Source organism: Selaginella moellendorffii, unplaced genomic scaffold (genome assembly GCF_000143415.4).
Source record: "Selaginella moellendorffii unplaced genomic scaffold, v1.0 SELMOscaffold_34, whole genome shotgun sequence".
In the NCBI taxonomy this organism is placed as follows: Eukaryota; Viridiplantae; Streptophyta; class Lycopodiopsida; order Selaginellales; family Selaginellaceae; genus Selaginella; species Selaginella moellendorffii.
Genome location: NW_003314295.1, coordinates 847,840 through 869,676, shown reverse-complemented (window position 1 = coordinate 869,676; position 21,837 = coordinate 847,840). Strand labels below are relative to the sequence as shown.

The following is a 21,837-nucleotide window of genomic DNA, read 5'->3' as shown; positions in this document are numbered from 1 at the left end:
GGATCAAGAGCAGTTAATACCATCTACAAATCCACCGATGCCTCCTCCTAACATTCCTCCAGGTCCCAGCCCGTCTACAAGAGACCTCTGACGGTCTCTTGTATTCCATTATTCCGAGAGGAGGGGATGATGTGAGGACCAAATGTACGACTACGATGCCGTATACTAATATTAGCGTAGTGGGATTTTGGTAGTCGTCGGATTGGTTTCAATCCGGACCACTCGCTCTTCTATATAAGCTAGGGTTTTTGGGCTAATTGATATGCACATTTTCTGTATTCCCTTTCCATATTCCAAGCACCCACTATATATGTGTGTGTGTATATATATATATATATATATATGTATGTATGTATGCATGTATGCATGTATGCATGCATGCATGCATGTATGTATGTATGTATGTATGTATGTCTGTATGTGTATGTATGTATGTATGTCTGTATGTGTATGTATGCATATGTATGTATACAAATATATATGTGTATATATGCGTATATATGTGTATATATATGTATATATGTGTATATATGTGTATATATGTGTATATATGTGTATATGTGTGTATATATGTGTATATATATATATATATATATATGTATGTATGTATTACGTATGTACGGTATGCATGCATGCATGCATGTATGTATGTATGTATGTATGTATGTCTGTATGTGTATGTATGTATGTATGTCTGTATGTGTATGTATGCATATGTATGTATACAAATATATATGTGTATATATGCGTATATATGTGTATATATATATATATATATATATATATATATATATATATATATGTGTGTGTGTATATATATATATAAACTCCTTAATAACAAAGGTAAAACAAAAGCTCTTAACAACTCTCATAATTGAGGATAGACACTCAACCCAAAAGTTTGACAAAAGTGACTTAACCCTTAAAATAGAGGAATACTCAATACCAAAGTTAATCAAAGACTTTGCTAACAAAAATAAGATTCTCAATTTTACATATATATTCAATATCTATAAGAAGGATAAAAACACTCAACTCAATATTTAACTAAGAATGAAAATCATAAAAGTCACAAATAATTAATGTGCCAAGAGAATAAAATACTATAGATAAGGAAAAAACAAGAAATAAGAAAAAGTTAGGAAAAAGTAAAATGCAAAAAAAAAGATTAAATGGCAAATTAAAAAATTAACACCTACCTTGCAAAATCTACAATTTGTCTCCAAACTTATCCTCAAAGTAATCAAATTACTTGTAATAGGATTCCAAATATCATCTTCCTATAAACTCAATCATCAAATAGTCTTTAAGATTTGGATTGTAGATCTCCAAATGATATCACAATTAATTATGTAATCATGTCCTATGGAAGCTAAAGATAGCAACACACTAAAGATTGATGTAGCATCACATAGGATCATATTGCAGAACACTAAAAGCTTGATTTGAAGAGGACACAACTACAAGAATAATGTTGTTGAGTGATAATAACAACATATCATTTGTAGTCTTGGATAAAACACTCTTCAATCGACAATAACATGGTAAAAAATGATAGAACAAAAGTAAAGGTATAATCAGAGACAAATTGCAATACTAATATGAGTGTTTGGAATTTGGGTTTAATTTGGTTTATATACAATAATGGACTAAATTCAATCCCAAATAAATGGTCCATATCCTATATTAATGTATTATTTAAAATAATACATATATATACACATGTATTTACATAGGGATCATTAAAAAAAACTAGAAATAAAGACAGAAAAGTCAAAAAGACAATAGAGTTTATAGTTAAAAATAACATTTTAACTTTCTTTCTAATTACAGCTAGTAGAGACATTGTCGTACTTAAACTCATTGTCAACAACCAGCAAATTTCTAGAGTAGCAACTCGCATCAGTGTTCCGATATGACAAGCTCTGTCTCACACCCTTGCCCCCACAAACTTGGAGGTTTGTGAACACGCTTGTGAAGTTCCCTCCTTGAACAACCCCATTGTTGCTTCCAATCCTCAATACGGAATCAAACTCATGGTTGAACGACTGATGTACCAGACCGCGCATCAATATCATCACCGGCACAGATGTTTTGTCAGTCCAGTGGAGATATATGGCATCACCAGAAGCTTGCTCCAGGAGCACCACCTTGGACTCCGTGAGAAGCTGCAAACTTCCATCCTCGGAGTTCCAGCGTCGAGAGTGGACCTCGTGCTCGATCCAAGTGGTGAAGTTGGTCCCGTCCACAAGGTGGTATCCCACGCTAGAAAAGCTTCTGGAAGCCACTGTGGTGCCGAGTGCTGGATGAGAGATCATCGTGTCGCTCGCGCTCCAGTGGATCAAGCCACTCGCTCCTGTTTTCGTAGCAGTGGTGGTGGACATCAGCAAACTGGCACCCAAGAACCAGATGCTGGTGGCTCCGATCACTCGAAATCCAAGCTTATGTGGCTTTCCATCGGCTAGAACAGGAGCAAACGCGTCCAAGATGACGTCGTAGCCAGGAGAGTTCAAGGCACCGATGGATCCAACAGACTCCCAGTAGGATGCATTGATCCCAGCGCTGTAGATCACCGGGCTCGGCCAGATCGCGTCCACCACAGCACCGTCGAGAGTGATCACCACCTCTCGCATCTCCGAGGAGCTTCCCTTCTTGTACCAAAACTCGTCGTCACCATGCGAGGAAACGAAGACCTGCAAGCGAGCACTGACGACGTTGGTCGGAGGGGTCACCATGGCGGAGGATTCCTGATCGTTTTGGAATACGAACCAAAGCCCGGTGGAGTTGGAGGGTGGTGGATGGATCGGGAGAACAGCGAGGGGCGGGAACAAACCGGCCGATGTTCCTGACAGGGGTGAGAAGAATCGGCGACTTCCGCGAGCTTGATCGATGATTTCGGCTGTGGATTCCTTGAACAAGTAGAAGTTGGCTGTGACGCTAATTCTGTAGGAAGATTTCGTCGATGGCAGTGACGAGTTCGTGGAGGAGGAGGCGGTGACATCCAAGAAGATGAGCGAGAGATTTGAGCTGGATAGGAAGAGAGATTCGAAACTGGTGGCGTCCCTTTGGATCGTCCAGTTTGTCCCCTCCGGTGTCGGGAGAGGGGTGCTCGCGTGGAGGATCTGAGCACCACCCAGCCACACTCCACCGATTTTTTGCTCCTTGGACGATCCCTTGCAAAAACCGGTGAGCTCGAGGACGATCTTGGTCCAAACGCTCCCGCATTGGGTGGAAGGCGCGTAGCTAGTCTGGATGGAAAAGTTCTTCGTGTGAGAAACCATGATGAGAAACTCACCTCGATCAGCGGAGAAGCTCCCGAGAACTCGGCATTGACGAGGGGGTGAGCGCATTTGACAGCGTCCTTTGGGATGTCGATCGGCTGGACAATATCTCTCACCACCGATCCTTCGATCATCACTCCTGCCAAGATCACACACAGCGCAAGCGTAGCCACGAGAAACTCCATTGGGTGCTCAAATCTGCCTCTCTCGATCGCCAGCCCACCTTTTAAACATGGTCATTTGGCAAAGAGGTCGTCACTAGAGACAGTGAGCAAATTGACTATTTCGTTTAGAGTTTTCGTTCGATGATAGGATCAATGCGAGGTATGGATGTCGTGTAGGGTGATGATTTCTCATTTTCATTGGCGCTTGTCCTTCTCTGCGAGCATTTATAATAATTCTTCTTCTCAGGATACTTGGGCTGACGTTGCTTCGTGAGAGAACACACACCCTCTTCATCTGCAAGGTAACATTGAGAAGAATGGTTTACGAGGAGGAGGCGAGTATGGATGTCTCTCGAAACTTGCGAGAATTTATACTCGTTTTTTAAGCTTATGAACACTTGGGCTGAGGTTAGATCTGCTTTGTGAGAAAACATTGAAAAGCTTCAGGAGGTACCGGAGGAGGCGATCTTGGAGCTGACGCAAATGGGGAGATGAAGCCTGTGTCCCCGATCGCCATCCAGGAGGAGCTCCCCAAAACTGGGAGCCGAGGAGGTGACTAGAGCCTTGAGAGTGAGCGTCAACTTGACCAATTGTCCACCGCGCACGGAGAAACTCGATGGTTTTACCGTCACTGAGACCCCGGCGGGGACGACCAATGTAGCATTGTAAGCCTCGTCCCTCTCGCTCACGCTTGTCGCGATTCTCACCACAGATCTGGCGCCATTGAGGCTCGCGATACTCACGTATGGAGTGTTAAGGTCCGAGGCAAAGCTGGAAGAAATGCTGGCGGCAGCGGTGGTGTTTGAGGAGGACGAAGAGGGTGACGATGGCGATGACAAGCAAGACGATCCAGTCGCGGCTGACACTGTCGAGTTGCTGAGAGCCGGAATGGAGCACAAGAACTGGATGTAGTCTCGGAATCCTGGCAGCAAAAACACCTTAGTCGAGACGAACGCGATCGAATAGAAAAACTCACCGGCATCGAAGATCAAGCCAGGATCAATCGCCGCTGCGGGATTCACAAAACCGGCTCCAAAGTCGAATGGGGTGGCCGGGCGAGTCGACATTGCTCGTGGGGTGCTGTGCGAGTAGTGGCTGGCCATTGGAGTCGAGAGTGAGAGCGGTAGTGGACATGGCCGACGCGATCCCGGCGGGGCTGAGCGACGGGAAGCGCTGCTTGACGAGCGCCGCGATGCCGGCGATGTGGGGCGTGGCCATGCTCGTCCCGGAGATAAGCGCAAACTCCTGGCCTTCGAACTCCCGCTCGTCGCTCCCGATTGAGGACCACGCCGCCCAGATGAGGTTCCCGGGAGGCAGCCTGTTGGGCTTGAGCACATCAGCCACGTCCAGGTTGTTGCTATTCACGTCCGGGACGAGTACGTCGCCACCTTGGTGTCGAGAAGCTGAAAAGAGCTTCGCGGCCTCCTGCTATGGTGGCCATGGCCGCGGAGCTCGAGAGCCTGCCTGACTTGTCTCTTCTCGTGGATGTGTTGTAGTAGTGGAGCAACACCTGGCGGCAAATGCAGTGAGATAGTTAAGATCCAAGAAAGGTGGCGGATGAACTTTACCGCGGAGTCTTTGGAGCTGGATGATGATAGCCGGGAAGCCGATCGGGGACGGCGGGAAGCTGTGGCCGTCGAGGTCGGGCGTGGCCAGAAACACAAGCCCGGACGCTCTGAGCTCTTGCGCAGCCACAACCGCGTCGGCCAGCGTCGACACCCCGAACAGATAACGCAGGCTGTAGCTGCACACGAGAATCCTGCCGCTGACGAGCGACCTGTTGTAGTTCCCGGCGTCCTGGCACTCGTCGACAAGGATCCTGGACACATTCCCATTGGTGGCATCTGCTGCGGTGATAAGGCTGAAGCTGCCATTTGTCCCGGCTGCAAACAACACCCAGAAAGCCTCACATTACATCAGCTGGCAAGCATGGCACGTCAACGGAGCAGCTGGCGGGCACAAAAAAGGTGGCGGAGGGGCAAGATAACGACGAGAAAAGACACAGAAGGCAGTACACTTGCGTGTATCTTACATGCGAGGCCGGTTCCCGTGATGCTCCCGAGGGTGATGGCGTTTGGGTAGGTCCTGTCGTGGGTGGCCGCTGCTACGGAGAATATCCAGGGGCTGAAGGACACGCTGGTCCGGGGATACGGTCCCCCGTTTCCAACAGCCTGGGTCACAAACACGCCCGCCTTGACGGCCGACAGCAGCGCCAGGTCGAAGGTGCTCATGAATGTCAAGTTCCAGCGCTGAAAGGCTCAGCACGTCCACTCCATCGGGAACAGCCTGATCGGTCACACAAAGCAATGTGACGAGAAATGGAGGAAAACGAAGAGAAACAAGGCAGGAGAACAACCCAAGTTGAAGGAAACAAAGAAACCGAATTGCGCGGATCAGGTCTCAGAAATTTTGGAGAGTGTGGTATTTCAGAACTAGAAGAGTCACTGAACTGCTATAGCAAGAATTAACGGTGGTTCGCATTCGATGGTGGTTTCTTCGCCCTAGGACTCTTAATAGGTTACCCACGTTTTCTATAAGATGCATAATAATTAAATAAAGCATATTCATTTTTTAATGGTCTAGGGATCTGAGTTTACAATATGAAATGGTAAAATATATTTCGAGATGCATTCCCAGAACCTCACCAGATGAACTTCGTAGATTGCAATAAGCCCACCAGGTTCAGCTCCAGTTGTGCTCGTTAATGCGTAGCCCTGAACGTTTCTGAACTCTCCTGTGCCCCCAACAACGGCTATTTCCCTTCGGGACTCAGTGAAGGGGTTCTGACCATGGAGCACTATTGTACCTTTCCGCCCTTCCAGCTCCACCGTCATGCTCTGGAGAAAGCTGCTTTTGCTCAGCGAATCTATCACCAGAAAACCCTTGGCTCTTCCCACAGGCTTGGAGTTGATCGAGGACTCCGTAGTCAGCTTGTCATCAAAAATGGCAACCTGACCAAACAACGTTTCATTGTTACGAGGAGGCAGGACGATTGCTGTTGTCGGATTGCTCCCATTGAACTGGTCGTGCAAGTAGAACCGGATCACCTCGGTGCACTTTGATAGATCCAATTCTCCCGGCTTTGGGAGGCTCGATTGTGCAGGAGCGATTGCAAAAACCAGTGTTAGAACGAGGGGAATGAAGATCTTCATTGCACAGCTGTGTGTACATTACTGCAGCACTAGAGCTCTATTTATGTACTTGAAGAAGAGAACTGGTGCTCTGGCGCTTGCGTGTGCCTAGCCAACTTGGTGTTTTTATGTCCAACACGTTCGAACAAGTTGACGAGGCACATCCAACGTGAACAAGTTGCAATCATGGAGCAGAAGCAAGGTATATCCAACAGAAGTCACATGCTAGAATAAACCACCACAATAGCATATTCTACCACAGTAGAATACATCATTTACATGGTGGATTAAGACACCATGGGGAGGACCATTGGACAACAGGAGAATATACTTAGAACATGTCTTAAACAGAAAGGAGTGCGTTCTTTTTAGAGGCCAAATATTCATAGAATATTCGTAGAATATACTTAGAATATTCTATGAACCATTTATTTTGAAAAAAAGTACAATTCAAAATACACTTGATACATTGAATGAAAAAATGTTTTCATGGTAAAGACCAGAAACACAGTAGACATGACAAACTAAAAATTGACAACTACATTCTGTAAGTCTGAGAAAACAAAGTACATTTTCTTAGGCCAGGCTTTAAAACTGGCAATTAAAAAAACCTAAAAATAGAACAGAACTAGTGGAGTTGAATATAACAACCTTTATTGTCTAAGCCACTTTGTCTTTTTAAGTTGTTGGTGTTGCAATTAGAGCACCCTCATACCTACTGATTGTATCAACAACCTTTAACTTGGACAATGTTGGTTGGATCATGCAGAGGTCACCATCCACCAACTTGTAAATGTTTATATACATGAATAACAAATGCTTACACACTTGAAATCCTGATGCTTGATGAAATCAACACAAGTGCAAACTAGATATTGTGAAATTCTCACTCGATAGTTGTTTTGTGATGATTAAAGCTACACCAACTCCTCCTTATGACAAATAATGCTGATATTAACCACTCTTGTTGTTGTTTGAATTGTTGCAACATTTTCCATCCTCTATTGTGCATGAGCCAAAAATGTTGTCCTAGCATACATTATTTTTCTATCTTGTTTGTGTGGCACCGAGGTTGACAATGCATGCTTCTCAAGAGTTGAAGTGTTTACATGTTATGACATGATAAGGATCTAATTTGATATAAAGACTATGTTATAAGAGCTTTCTTTAGTTGGAAACCACTTCTTCCAAGTTCATTGACTTCTCCTTCTGTCAAACTTGTAAATTGGTCAATTAGCCATACTTATGGTATCTCTGGTGGGTTGAGTAGTGCGTGTTTAGGTGCTCAAGTATGTGTAACATCACCTTCACAAAACCACATCCAAGCAGGATTTTGATGCCCTTCATGTGTATAAATCTCATAGTAACAAGAAGCATATATCCCTTATGAAATTGTTTAATGACAACTTTACTTTGTTTCACACAACCACTCCATGCAATGAATAATTGTTGTGAATGTGACTTTAGGTATCGAAAGATATTTGTCGGCCAATCTTTACGGACACTCATTCCTTAGTGCCACAATGATAGGAGGTTGGTACTACTAGTCCCTTTTATGGTCTCCACTCAAGCTAGTTGAGAAACTGGTCATCACGTGTGCACTTGACTAAATGAGCATAAGGACGGAATTCCTACATGTTATTTGTCAAGCATACTTGACTGTAAGTGACTAATTTTTCCATTCTACTTTAGTCACTTAACCGCACCTCCGACCACTTGGAGGAGTCTCACTCACAACCTCCATAAGTCCCATTTAGGACTTGGGGCTTGCTAACCCCGAGAATGGCATCCATACCACTCAACCTTAGCACTTGGTCCAGGTGCTCCACGTGTCCGATCCCATGATCGACACCCTAAGGTACCACTGACGTATTGGCCCGTTACACTAAGGCCATGCCCATTTACCATAGTCACACTGGTGGTCCAACACCACCTGCATTGCAATCCCATCTCTCAAAGACTGGGTCATCCGTCCATGAGTGATCATCCCAGATCCACTCTTTAACATCCTTATGATGCCTACAGACATGGGGAATAGCCTTCCCCAATACCTCTTTTCCGGTCCCCTTTTTGTCCATGGCCATGTTTGCCAACATTGCCACTGGGGCAAAGCCCATAGGCCCGACCACTTAGTCCCATGGTCCTCTGGGACTTCCTCACCATGTGACTATGTCCTTGGTCACCATAACAGAGGGTTACTCCTCTTCCTTTCCACAGTCTGGGACTTTGGGACACCATTTCGGAACACCATGGCCCTACATGGGCCTCATGGGTACTCTCCCCGCCTTTCGCCTTTAGGTGCTCTAGCCATGGGCTTAGAGCGAGGTTCCGTTGAGCCACGACAGGTATCCAAGTAGGTAGTGCCACCCACACTTGGACTGGGAGCATCGGCCGGGGGAACTAGAGCCGGCTCTTGAACACTTCACCAAGCTACCCCACTTGTTGGTCCGTGTTCACTTTAGTCTTGGACTTCCCAATGGGCAGTTCATCACCCAACACTGGGTCTGGCCTTCCTGGGCCAAACTGGCCTTTCCTGGCCAAACTGGCTCCACTACAGTCCTCCCCCTCAGTATACTTTTGGAGCTCACCAAACCCCCTAGGGTCTAGGAGATGAACACTTTGGGCTTTCACCCTCTCAGACTCGAGCTCGGACTCGGACTCGGACTCGGATTCGGACTCGAACTCAGACTCAAGCTCGGTCTCGGTCTCGGCCTCGGTCTCGGTCTCGGTCCCGATCTCGGTCTCGATCTCGGTCTTGGTCCCGGTCTCGGTCCTGGTCTCGGTCTCGACTTCGGACTTCATCTCGGGTCCATCTCGGACTCCATCTCGGACTCCATCTTGGGTCCATCTCGGACTCCATCTCGAGTCCATCTCAGACTCCACTTCGGACCCCAACTCGGGTCTATCTCGGACACTTCCACGTGTCATGTGTTGGTCCTTTTGGGTCCCTTTTTGGAGCCTCGTTTATTGCTTGCTTCGTGCTCGTTCCTTAAGCACTTCGTTAGGAGTTCCACTCCCACTCTCGACCTTTTCAAGTCAGAGCTTTTAGTCCAAACGTGTTACACTCGTTTGGCTTTAGCTTCGGCCACTACCACATAGCACCCTTTCGGCTCCACTTTGGGGCCTAGGGATTTTGTGTCTCACAACTCCACCACCCATAGACGAAGGTCGATGTCCTCATCAAACGATAAACCCTTTCATAAAGTAACACCCACACGTGTTACCATTTCCATCCTTGGCACCTAGCCAATATTTGTCTATGGTTTGACACTAAAGGCTCACCATGCTTTGTCCATCCTCTAAGGAGCATAGCTTCTCCAACTTAGAGGCTCATTTGACCACTTGTGGTGGTTCTCTCCTTTTATTGGTTTAGTTCTCACTAAACCTGTTAGAGACACCTTCTCTAACTCGATCCCACTACTCGTTCTCGAGTGGTCTCACTTTCCATCGATATAACCCTTGCACTTTGGAACTTTTAATTCTGACTTCTCGAAGTCAATTTCCTGGATGTCTCCGACACCTCGTATTGCACAGATTATGCAACTCCACTTCCTCATCCTAGGAAGTTCTCTACTTGAGGGCACCATCATCCTTTGTTCGATTTCATGCCACCTTTGGCACTAAGTTCCAATCATCATATTTTGTGCTAGGGCTGTCCACAGCCCTATCATTTAGCTACCTTACTGCTCCCACCCTTGGAGCTTCCGCTTTCACCAAATTGGAGCAATTGGGAATCCATCCTTGGGAACACATTACCTTTCCGACAATCCGTTAGCACCCAACACCTTAGTGTTTTTGGCTTAACTTTGCCATTTGGATTCTTTCCCATGATTCCCATGGCTTTTTACTTAGCCACAGTCTTTTGCTCCTATCCTTGATTGTTGCACCTAGCAACATAAGATTGCTACCTCCATTTTTGAGGTATCCCTTCGGTTCCATAGCAAAGACTCTTCTTTGCCAAGTCCGGAGGATGTTCACCCCTAGTACGTCTCTTTAGCATCTTCTTGTAAGGAACCAACTCGCCGAGGTGTCGTAGGCTAAGGGAACCCCGAAAGCATGACCAAAATGACAAAGAGTTCATCGGATGGGACCAAGTCAAAGATCGAGTCCAAGACCGACTCTAGGACCGAGTTCGAGATAGAGTCCGGAATCGAGTCCAAGACCGACTCGGGGACCGAGTTCGAGTCCGAGTTCGAGACCGAGTTCGAGACGGAGTCCGAGATCCGAAATCGGGTCCGAGACCGAGTCCGAAGTCGAGTCCGAGGTCGGGCCCGAGATCGGGTCCGAGATCGAGTCCGCGATCGAGTCCGAGACCGAATCCGAAGTCGGATCCGAAATCGGATCCGAGATCGAGCCAGAGACTAAGTCCAAATACTAATACGGGTCAAGGGGTGAAAGCCCAAAGCGTGCGTCCCCCAGGGGGGGGGGGCTGCAGGGGGTTCCAAAAGTATAGTAGGGATAGTGAGGTGCAGGAACCAGTTTAGAAGGGACTCTCCAGTGGGGCTTCCAAACCGACTTGAGGTTGGGACTGGGACTAAGGGGCCTTGGGTGGGAGTGAGCATGGACTTGGCTGGTGCCGGAGGGGCCATCCAAGGAAGTGCTCAAGAGCAGCTCCCACTCCCGAAAGGGAAACCGATTGCGGTGCTCCCGGCTCATGTGGAGTGGTGCCCCACTTGAGTACCATGCGGCTCATTGGTCCTCGCCCTTCCTAGGGGCTTGGGCCTTCCTTCGGGATGGAAGTGGGGGGCGAGAGGTACCCATACCGGGCCGTTAGGCCACGGTGTTTCGCCCCGGCGTCCCGAAGCAAGTGTTGCACTCAAGACTTGGGATTTAGAGGGTCCCATGATCAAGTCTTGTGGTACCAAGGGATGTTAGGAACCTGGAAGCTTGGTGTGCTTGGCTGCTTGTGCTTGCGGGGAGTGTAGCCGAACCTTAAGTCCAGTCTAACCCGGGGAGGGGGATTGAGAGTGATTTGGGAATCCGTGGAAGGATGGCTAACACTCCGTTGCTCGTGCAGTGAGTAGCTGAAACCAAGTAGGAGCTGGTACCATAGGCGAGAACCTTGGCAAGGGAACTTAGCAAAAGCCAAGGCAGTGTCGGACGGATAGACGAGGTAAGCTGGCAAATTGGAAAGGAAAAATTTGTGGCTTACAATTTGGTATCGGAGCCTTTATCTCAGTTCTAGCGAAGGATAGAGGTGGATTGCTGGGAGATGGCAAGGGCAGGGCGTAAGCGAACCCAGGCGGAGACGGAACCTCCGCCGGAGCTGGAGCCTCCGGTTGAACAAGAGGCTATGGATGAGGAATCCTTGCATGAGGAGGACTCCAGTGAGGAAACTTCCAAACAGGAGTCCGGTGGCGAGGTTCGGTCGTCCAAGGCTCGATTGGACGTGCTAGAAGGACAGTTGGCACAGACCAATGCCCTGCTGGAGACTCTCGTACGCAAGTTAAAGCGTGACGAGAAGCGGAGGAAAAAGCGAAAGACTGCGGATGCTGGCAGTGCAGAAGGTGCGGACCCTTCGGCAGGGACTGAGGCAAAACCAGACAAGGTCGAACAGACCGAAGTGGAATCAGTCCCTCAGGCAGTTCCCAAGTACAAACCAAAGCCCCCACCGGTGTTCAAGGGAGTGAACGACTATAAGGTTGTGGAGGATTGGTTTTACGATATGGAGGACTACTTCCGAGCGTTGCGGTTACCGAGCTCGGAGAAGGTCCCATGTGCAAAACCATACTTGGCAGATAATGCCAAGTCTTGGTGGAGAACAACGGAGGCCAACGAAGGACCGGTGGCCACCTGGGACATGATGAAGGTGAGGATCCGCGCGACATACGTTCCTCCAAATGCCACTCTGCATCTGAGAGATGAGTTGAGTAGGCTGAAGCAGACTGGAACCATCCAGGAATATGTGAATGGGTTCATGGCAAAGAGGATACTTGTCACGGACATGGGGGATATGGATGCGTTCCATGCCTTTATATCAGGTTTGCAAACCTGGGCTCGCGGTGAGGTGATGCGCTGGAACCCGACCAACTACAAGGAAGCGTTGGATGCGGCCATCAAGGTGCATTTCAACGATAACCTGCGAAAGGGGAACACGACGGGGTCGGGATCCACGTTTCACAAAGGGGCCAAACCGAGGGGAACGTATAGCAAGGGGAAATTCAAAAAGAGTTTCTCTAAGAATGAGTCCTCGGGGTTCCGGAAAGGCAAATCCGGTGGCCAGCGAGCGAGTACGTGGGGGAGTCAAGCGAAAAAAGACAAACCCACAGATAAGAAGGTCAAGTCGTATAGCAGCGTGGGAAACAACGTATGCTACAACTGCGGCGAAGCGGGACACTTCTCGAGGGAATGTCCCTACCCGAAGAAGGCCAGAGCCAATATGGCCATCAAGTCGGGTGAAGTCCAAACTGAGGTATGTGATCCAGTCCCTAACTCAAAGTTACTCATTACACGAGCAACTTTGGTAGAGAGTCGTTCGCGACATCTACTAGCCCTCCGAGGGAAGCTCGGAGGTAGCTTTGTTAAGATCCTTATTGACACGGGTGCTTCGGATAATTTTGTGGCTGCAGACATAGTCCGGCAAGCCGGACTAACGGTGCAGCGGCTAGGCGAACCAAGGACTATAGAGTTTGTTCAAGGTAGCCAAAGCACCGATGAGGTACTTCGACAAGCGAGAGTCGAAGTGGGGACATGGAAAGTGGACATGGATTTCACCGTCTTGGACATGGCGGGATTTGACGTGATCTTCGGAATGGATTGGTTTAATCGGTTCGTGGTAGCCCTGCATGGACAAGGTAGGAACCTTGTGGTATTGGCGAATGCCCAAGGAAGAAGATCTAGGGTGGAGGCCCAGGATCTAAAGGTAGGGCAAAGCAAGGCCAAAGAGTCATGCTTAAACCTGGTGTCCACGAGAGGACAACTCACTAAAGGAACTAAGGTAGCCTTTTTGTGCTTACTCGCGGTGAAGAGTGACAAAAAGACAAGAACGGAAGAAGTACCTTTAGTGATCCAGCAGGTGCTGGACCAATTCCAGGATACGATGCCGGAGGAGCTACCGGTGGGGTTGCCCCCCGCACGACCGATAGAACATAAGATTGAGCTGGTCGAGGGTGCTGAGGCGGTGGTTCGTCCACCCTATCGATTGAACGAAAAAGAACTCAAGGAGCTCAAGAGCCAACTAGAGGAGTTGGTGGACAAAGGGTATGTTAGGTTGAGCAAGTCGCCGTATGGGGCGCCGGTGCTATTTGTGAAAAAGAAAGATGGATCTATGCGCATGTGCATAGACTACCGGTTGCTCAACAAGTATACCAAGAAGAACAAGTACCCTTTGCCAAGGATCGAGGACCTGTTCGATAGGTTGGGAAAGGCAAAATACTTCTCGAGGATTGACCTAAGGTCAGGATACTACCAGATCAGGGTAGCTGAGGAAGATGTCGAGAAGACAACCTGTCGAACGAGGTATGGGAGCTTTGAGTTTTTGGTGATGCCCTTTGGGCTGTGCAATGCGCCGGCAACGTTTTCGGCGTTGATGAACCACATCTTTGTACCCTATCTGGATCGCTTCGTGGTCGTCTATATTGACGACATCCTGATCTATAGCGAGACGCTAGAGGAGCATGCCGAACACTTGGCGAAGGTGTTTGAGAAACTAAAGGAACACAAACTGTATGCTAAAGAGAGCAAATGTGACTTTGCTCAACAAGAGGTAAAGTTTCTCGGGCATGTGGTGGGCCAAGACGGGCTCAAGGTGGACCCGGAGAAGGTCCAAGCGATCCAGGAATGGGAACGACCATCGAATGTACATGAGTTGAGGGCGTTCCTGGGGCTATGCAACTACTATCGAAAGTTTATCAGACACTATTCGAGAGTAGCCCTGCCCTTAACGGACCAAACAGGAAAAGGGAAGATGGTATGGACAGCGGAATGCGAGGCGGCATTCATCCACCTCAAAGGGAAGTTGAGGAAGGCTCCGGTGTTGGCATTACCAGACTTTGGTAAGGACTTTGAGGTAGACACGGATGCTTCGGACTTTGCGTTGGGCGCAGTTTTGAAGCAAGACAACCATCCAGTAGCATTCTTCTCGAAGAAGCTGGACAAGGCTCAACGGAAGTGGCCTGCCCACGAGAAGGAATTGTTTGCGGTGGTCAAGGCGCTCAAGGAGTGGCGACACTACCTTGGGAGACACTTCAAGGTTTACACGGATAATGTGGCAACGAAACACTTCTTGTCACAGCCCGACCTAAGGGGAAAACAAGGTCGGTGGGCCAATGCTTTGGCCGAGTTTGATTGCGAGATCCTGTACAAGCCTGGGAAGAGCAACATCGTGGCAGATGCGCTAAGTCGAAAAGCGAGCTTGAAGTTGGCGATATCTAGCGCGACAGCAACCTTTTGGGACGAGGTGCGGACCGCATACGAGAGTGATGGTCTAGCACAAGAAGTGTTGCTGAGGAATCTGGAGGCACGGGAAGCTCACCAGAGAGGTGAGCTGCCAACGGAAGAGAAAACGGGCTATGCGGAACGCAACGGACTCATATATTACAAGCAAACGAGGGTGTATGTTCCAGAAGGGGAACTAAGGAAGGTAGCCTTGGAAGAGTGTCATGACGGACCTTTCGCGGGACACGGCGGAGTGCCCAAGACGATGGGCTTACTCAAAAGGAAGTATCACTGGCCAGATATGGCTAAGGACGTCCAAGACTATGTAAAGACATGTCCAACATGTCAGCAGGTCAAAGCCGTGACGAAGGCTAGTGGGGGCTTGTTGCAAAGCATCCCCATTCCAGATCGTCCGTGGAAATGTCTCACGATGGACTTCATCACGGGACTACCCCCAAGCGAGGGGTTCGATGCGATATTCGTGGTGGTGGACCGATTTTCAAAGATGGCACATTTCATACCCACCACAACGGATGTGGATGCGGAAGGTGTGGCAAAGCTGTTCTTTGAACAAGTGGTCCGAGTGCGGGGAAGGCCGGAAGAGATTATCTTAGATCGAGATAAGATCTTCACCAGTAGGTTCTGGAGGACGCTCCTAGAACAGTATCGCACCAAGTTGAAATTCAGCACGGCCTATCACCCACAGACAGGTAATGGGTATTGAGTCAAGATTGATGGCACTAACACTTCTTGACAGACGGACAAACGGAAAGGGTGAATAGGCAGCTGGAGGATTATTTGCGATGCTATGTCTCGGGAGACCAGACCGACTGGGTAAGTCATTTGGGACTTGCGGAAATGTGTTATAACAACTCACCACATTCGAGCATCGGGGTGAGTCCATGGGAAGTCATCAATGGGCGAGCTATTGAAGGTCCTGTGGAACTCGGCGTGGCCGAGTATCATGGAGAGTTACCCGCAGTGGAGGCATTCACGGCGGAAAGACTCAACATTTGGAATCTAGTGAGGGATTCCTTGGAACGGGCTCAACAAAAGCAAACTAAGTACGCGAACCAAAAGCGTCGAGATGTGGAGTTCCAAGCTGGGGAGAAGGTGTGGCTGAACACCAAGAACCTCAGGCTACCAAGTGGGATCAGCCGGAAGTTGACCCAAAGGTAAAAATGCATGTGTTCCTGTAAATGAATTGATCTTGAGTTCCTTAAGCAGGTTCGCGGGGCCTTACGAGATTGAGGCTCGAATCGGTAAAGTGGCTTACCGTCTCCGACTTCCTCGAGAGATGGGGAAGATACATCCCGTGTTCCACGTGAACTTACTCAAGCCGTATTTTGAGGATCCGCTTCGCAAGGACCAAGTAAGACCTTTACCTGAGGTTATCCAAGGGGAGGAGGAATACGAAGTCGAGGCCATCCTCAATGCGCGCAAAAGCAAGCGACACGGACGCGAGGTGAGAGAGTTCCATGTGAAGTGGAAAGGATTTCCACACTGCGAAGCAACATGGGAACCGGAGGAGAACCTAGCGAACACGCGAGATCTAGTGGAGGAATTTCTGCATGGCAGAACTCTATGTACTTATGCAAAGTTCAATTAAAAGTATCAATTTGAGAAGTTGAGCAATGGCATATGTTGGGACCCGAAGGCGCGCCGAAGGTAAGCTAATTAGCATGGGTTAGCTAGGTCGACCAGGCGTAGGGAGCTACGCCCGACTCCCTGCGGGGATGTCGAAACCGTAGACGTATTCTACGGAGGTTGGGTTCGAGTCCCAACCCCCTAGTAAAGCAAGGCTGGGATCAAGTCCCGACCCCATACTAGGGCGTGGTGAGGGGAGGAGTATAGGGACACCTATATTCCGTTGTCATGAGCTCTTGGCCGGGGAGGCTAACTTAGGCACACCGCTAAGTGGGGGGATGCCCCCGGAGACATGGTCAACAAGTCGTAGGATAAAAAAGAGACGTTCGATGTGGGCATCGAACTTCTTCTATGGGTGGTGGAGTTGTAAAGAACCAACTCGCCGAGGTGTCGTAGGCTAAGGGAACCCCGAAAGCATGACCAAAATGACAAAGAGTTCATCGGATGGGACCAAGTCAAAGATCGAGTCCAAGACCGACTCTAGGACCGAGTTCGAGATAGAGTCCGGAATCGAGTCCAAGACCGACTCGGGGACCGAGTTCAAGTCCGAGTTCGAGACCGAGTTCGAGACGGAGTCCGAGATCCGAAATCGGGTCCGAGACCGAGTCTGAAGTCGAGTCCGAGGTCGGGCCCGAGATCGGGTCCGAGATCGAGTCCGCGATCGAGTTCGAGACCGAATCCGAAGTCGGATCCGAAATCGGATCCGAGATCGAGCCAGAGACTAAGTCCAAATACTAATACGGGTCAAGGGGTGAAAGCCCAAAGCGTGCGTCCCCCAGGGGGGGGGGGGCTGCAGGGGGTTCCAAAAGTATAGTAGGGATAGTGAGGTCCAGGAACCAGTTTAGAAGGGACTCTCCAGTGGGGCTTCCAAACCGACTTGAGGTTGGGACTGGGACTAAGGGGCCTTGGGTGGGAGTGAGCATGGACTTGGCTGGTGCCGGAGGGGCCATCCAAGGAAGTGCTCAAGAGCAGCTCCCACTCCCGAAAGGGAAACCGATTGCGGTGCTCCCGGCTCATGTGGAGTGGTGCCCCACTTGAGTACCATGCGGCTCATTGGTCCTCGCCCTTCCTAGGGGCTTGGGCCTTCCTTCGGGATGGAAGTGGGGGGCGAGAGGTACCCATACCGGGCCGTTAGGCCACGGTGTTTCACCCCGGCGTCCCGAAGCAAGTGTTGCACTCAAGACTTGGGATTTAGAGGGTCCCATGATCAAGTCTTGTGGTACCAAGGGATGTTAGGAACCTGGAAGCTTGGTGTGCTTGGCTGCTTGTGCTTGCGGGGAGTGTAGCCGAACCTTAAGTCCAGTCTAACCCGGGGAGGGGGATTGAGAGTGATTTGGGAATCCGTGGAAGGATGGCTAACACTCCGTTGCTCGTGCAGTGAGTAGCTGAAACCAAGTAGGAGCTGGTACCATAGGCGAGAACCTTGGCAAGGGAACTTAGCAAAAGCCAAGGCAGTGTCGGACGGATAGACGAGGTAAGCTGGCAAATTGGAAAGGAAAAATTTATGGCTTACACTTCTATTGTGGGCTCTATCCATGGCCCAACTTCGTGACCCTCTTATGGGTCTCTTATATAGATTATTTTCCTCGGACTCACTATGCCATCGCATTGACATATCTCATTTCCCTTAGGTGTCCTTCTCACTTGGTCACCTTGACCAAGCCACACTATCATCAATAGTTCAAATCAACATTTTTAACCAGGAACTTCATTCCTTAGCCAATCAAGGATCTTGTCCTTATTTAGCCATAAGATCACCTAGTGATCTAACCTTAGCACCTTAACAGAGTTGCCAAGAGGTACTTGGTTTTCTAGACCTTCAAGTTGTTGACCATAACCCGGGGGCATCCCCCACACTTAGCAGTGCACCCAAGCCAACCCTTACGGCCAAGGGTCCATAGCAATTGAGATTAGGTGTCTCTATCTCACTCACCACGTCCTTGGTGCCACTTGCACCAAAGAGTTCAAGTTAGATATGCCGAGCTTTCACACTAAGCAATCTAACCGTGCATCACGACTCCGAGGCATCCCTTGCTTAGCGGTGTGCCCAAACCAGTCTCCCCACTGAGAGTCCATGACCACCAAAATATGAGTGTTCTCATATTCCAAACCATCACCATACCCTAGTGATTTGGGATTCGAACCCAAGCACTAGAGGGTCGGGACTCAAACCCAACCTCCGTATATGCATCTATGGACAGCATCACACAAGATGCCTAGTATGACTCCCCACGCCGGTGCGCCAACTTATATTTAAAGCGCGCTACAGATCACAGCTTAGGAACCTAGTTCCTCCGCACTGCCAAGTCCTCTCACTTGATATGTCTGTGATCATGCATGGACTCCTCTATGCTCGGCCCCATGGGCCACCCCTTTGAAGTTGGCTCCTTCAACTAGGGTATTCATTCCCCCAACTTGCCAATTTCACTTAGCAAGTCATTCGGCTACTGTAACATGGTTCATGCATAAACGTGAAAATCCTTAACCATCGACTTGCGTTCAAAGCCCTCTCTTTGAACACTCAGGAACTACTTCCCCAACCTTGATAGCTTTGCCTCATGGCAAGCTTCAAGACCACACTTCTGCTACGCTACTCTGATTTTGCGTGTTCTATGAACCATTTACACTTGGTTGACTAAGTACTTAACTACCTAGGGGAACTTTCAAGGAACTTTGTTCCTTAGCTTGCTAAGGTCTTTCCTTTTGCAAGCTTTCCAATTACCATATAGCCTAACATGGACAATCCCATGTTTTTGACTCTCCATGGCATCCTGGTTGCTAGTAACAACATGCTTGAGCGCCCACTTGATTCTCCACTTACAACTTGCATAGCCACCCTTGGTCATGCCTATCAATTCTTATGGTTCGGTTCTATCCTTTTACTACTTGCTTTTGGCTTCACACCTTTCCTTCGGTCATTCTCCTCTAGACTAAAAGGATAGCTTTGCACTTTCTATCATGCCTTAGCAAGTATTCTTAGGGATGAACCGACTAAATAGCCTAGGAAGTGGTTCAGATATGCTCACCTTATAATCCTACACACCAGGATTAACGTTGTTGCTTATGGGCCCTTACATGCCCATCACTAGCCTTGCCAAAATTCCATTTTTGGCTTTGTCCAATTCGGGTAGACAGTATTCTCCTGTCTCCACAACCTTGGACATTTGAATAGCATCTTCTATCTATCATTCACTAGGGACTTAGTCCCTTGGGCCTTATCTATTGCCCTCGCGACCTCAAACACCACCTCCTAGTGTTCTAGAGTGTTTGGGTGTCCCAAATGATGGCCTTTTTGACAATGAGCATTCCCTTTTACGACATCGACTTACTATTTTGCAACCTAAGCAATTTATCCCCTATAAGGGTATATCTAACTTTTTTATGCCATTAAGAAGTCTTGGGTAGCTACCTTCTACCAGTTTAACCAATTATCTTGCACTTTTTGCTTAGTTGCCTCATAGTTGTCAAGTCCTGCAACTCATTGCTGGTGCTTCCACACTTCCATCATTGTTTTTGGTCACCACACTCTACCACATGCCTTCCAGCTTAGGTTATATCATTCCCATTTCCGTTAGGATTCCCTTGGCAAGGGGTTCTTATGAACTCACCAACATAACCTCAAAGTATCACCCCTTGGCACATTTGGTATCTCCACACCATTGGCCCCACGAGCCTATCCTTATGACACTATTTATTAGTGTCTAGGTCTTTGCCAAGACCAATATAGTTGTTCCTCATACTAACTATCCGTTAGCACTGCACCATAGTGTTTGCACCCAACTCTGGGCTAAAGTTGCTTTCTTCTGGGAACATTTTCCCCACAACTTTAGCATGGCATATTCTACCATCAATGAGATACCTACTGTTCTCATACTTGGATCTGATGATCCTCCTCATACCTCATGGGGCCCATACACTTCAGTCCAAATGCTTCAACCAATCCCTTAGGACCATTCCCTGACTCCACTTGAGTCATCTAGCATTTTAGACTTTGCTAATCCAACGATCTGCGAGGTCTTAGTCTTCGAGGTGCCAACTCGCTGGAATACAACTTCTTGTATTCAGGTCCTACTCACAAGGACCATTTTTGCAAGTGTTATTCCGACACTTGATTTGTTCTCTTGGGGCAACCTCTTGCCCCTTAGGACCACTTGTCCATGTGATGAGAATACCAACTCATCCTCTGAGTACACCCCCAACTCCTTGGGTTGTTCCAGCATTTGTTAAAGGTAGCCCCGGCTACCATTTCAAGGACTTGTGTCCTCTTCTGTATTTGACCTCCCATGGTCATCAATTTTGGTCTCAATGTTATGAGCACCAGCCTCAACTATATGAGGGTAATCTTGTGACTCCTTTATTGTTTTGGAGTCTACATCTTTCCCGTGATCCCAACTATAGTTGTTTACCACAACTACGTTAGCCCGTTTGCTGCGTCAAACGCTCATTTGGATCACATCCTCAGCTCTCTGAGGAAACCTTATACTGTTCCCAAGATCCCAAAGTTGTTCCATTATTGGCCCTTTTCTATCCACCACATTGTGCCCAAGTTCACGCGTGAACTTGAGTGGAGAGCCATGTCCTCTCGACATGCTACTCCTCAAGGACAGGCCCACTCCTAGGACCTTTCGATGCCAACATCAATGGTGATATACTTGAGCACCAATAAAAGTCGGATTAAGGAACAGCTCCGATACCAAGTTGTAAGCGACTAATTTTTCCATTCTACTTTAGTCACTTAACCGCACCTTCGACCACTTGGAGGAGTCTCACTCATAACCTTCATAAGTCCCATTCAGGACTTGGGGCTTGCTAGCCCCGAGAATGCCATCTATGCCACTCAACCTTAGCACTTAGTCCAGGTGCTCCACGTGTCCGATCCCATGATCGACACCCCAAGGTACCACTGACGTATCAGCCCATTACGCTAAGGCCATGCCCATTTACCTTGGTCACACTAGTGGTCCAACACCACATGCATTGCAAAACCGTCTCTCAAAGACTGGGTCATCCGTCCATGAGTGATCATCCCAGATCCACTCTTTAACATCCTTAGGATGCCTACAAACATGGGGAATAGCCTTCCCCAATACCTCTTTTCCAGTCCTCACCAAGTCTCTTTCTGTCCATAGCCATGTTTGCCAACACTGTCACTGGGGCAAAGCCCATAGGCCCGACCACTTAGTCCCATGGTCCTCTGGGACTTCCTCACCATGTGATTATGTCCTTGGTCACCACACC

At 48.4% G+C, this 21,837-nt stretch overlaps 2 protein-coding genes and 1 pseudogene across 2 annotated transcripts; all 3 read right to left on the bottom strand.

Moving 5' to 3' along the window:
• Positions 1–1,823: 1,823 nt before the first annotated feature.
• Positions 1,824–3,521, bottom strand: LOC9639191 (peptide-N4-(N-acetyl-beta-glucosaminyl)asparagine amidase A). Its single transcript, XM_024682267.1, has 2 exons — positions 3,505–3,521; positions 1,824–3,420 (listed from the first exon to the last, which is right to left on the bottom strand). The coding sequence occupies exons 1-2, from the start codon at positions 3,519–3,521 to the stop codon at positions 1,824–1,826; spliced, it is 1,614 nt and encodes a 537-aa protein (XP_024538035.1).
• A 347-nt stretch (positions 3,522–3,868) lies between these two features.
• On the bottom strand, positions 3,869–5,680 carry LOC9639190 (annotated as a pseudogene).
• Positions 5,681–6,009: 329 nt separating this feature from the next.
• LOC9639189 (disease resistance response protein 206) lies at positions 6,010–6,597 on the bottom strand. Its single transcript, XM_002977319.2, has one exon. The coding sequence runs from the start codon at positions 6,595–6,597 to the stop codon at positions 6,025–6,027; it is 573 nt and encodes a 190-aa protein (XP_002977365.2). The 3' UTR covers positions 6,010–6,024.
• Between the last annotated feature and the right edge of the window lie 15,240 nt (positions 6,598–21,837).

Bases quoted from the DNA above. Each gene is read 5' to 3' on its own strand.
- LOC9639189 (XM_002977319.2), bottom strand. From the start codon at position 6,597: ATGAAGATCTTCATTCCCCTCGTTCTAACACTGGTTTTTGCAATCGCT.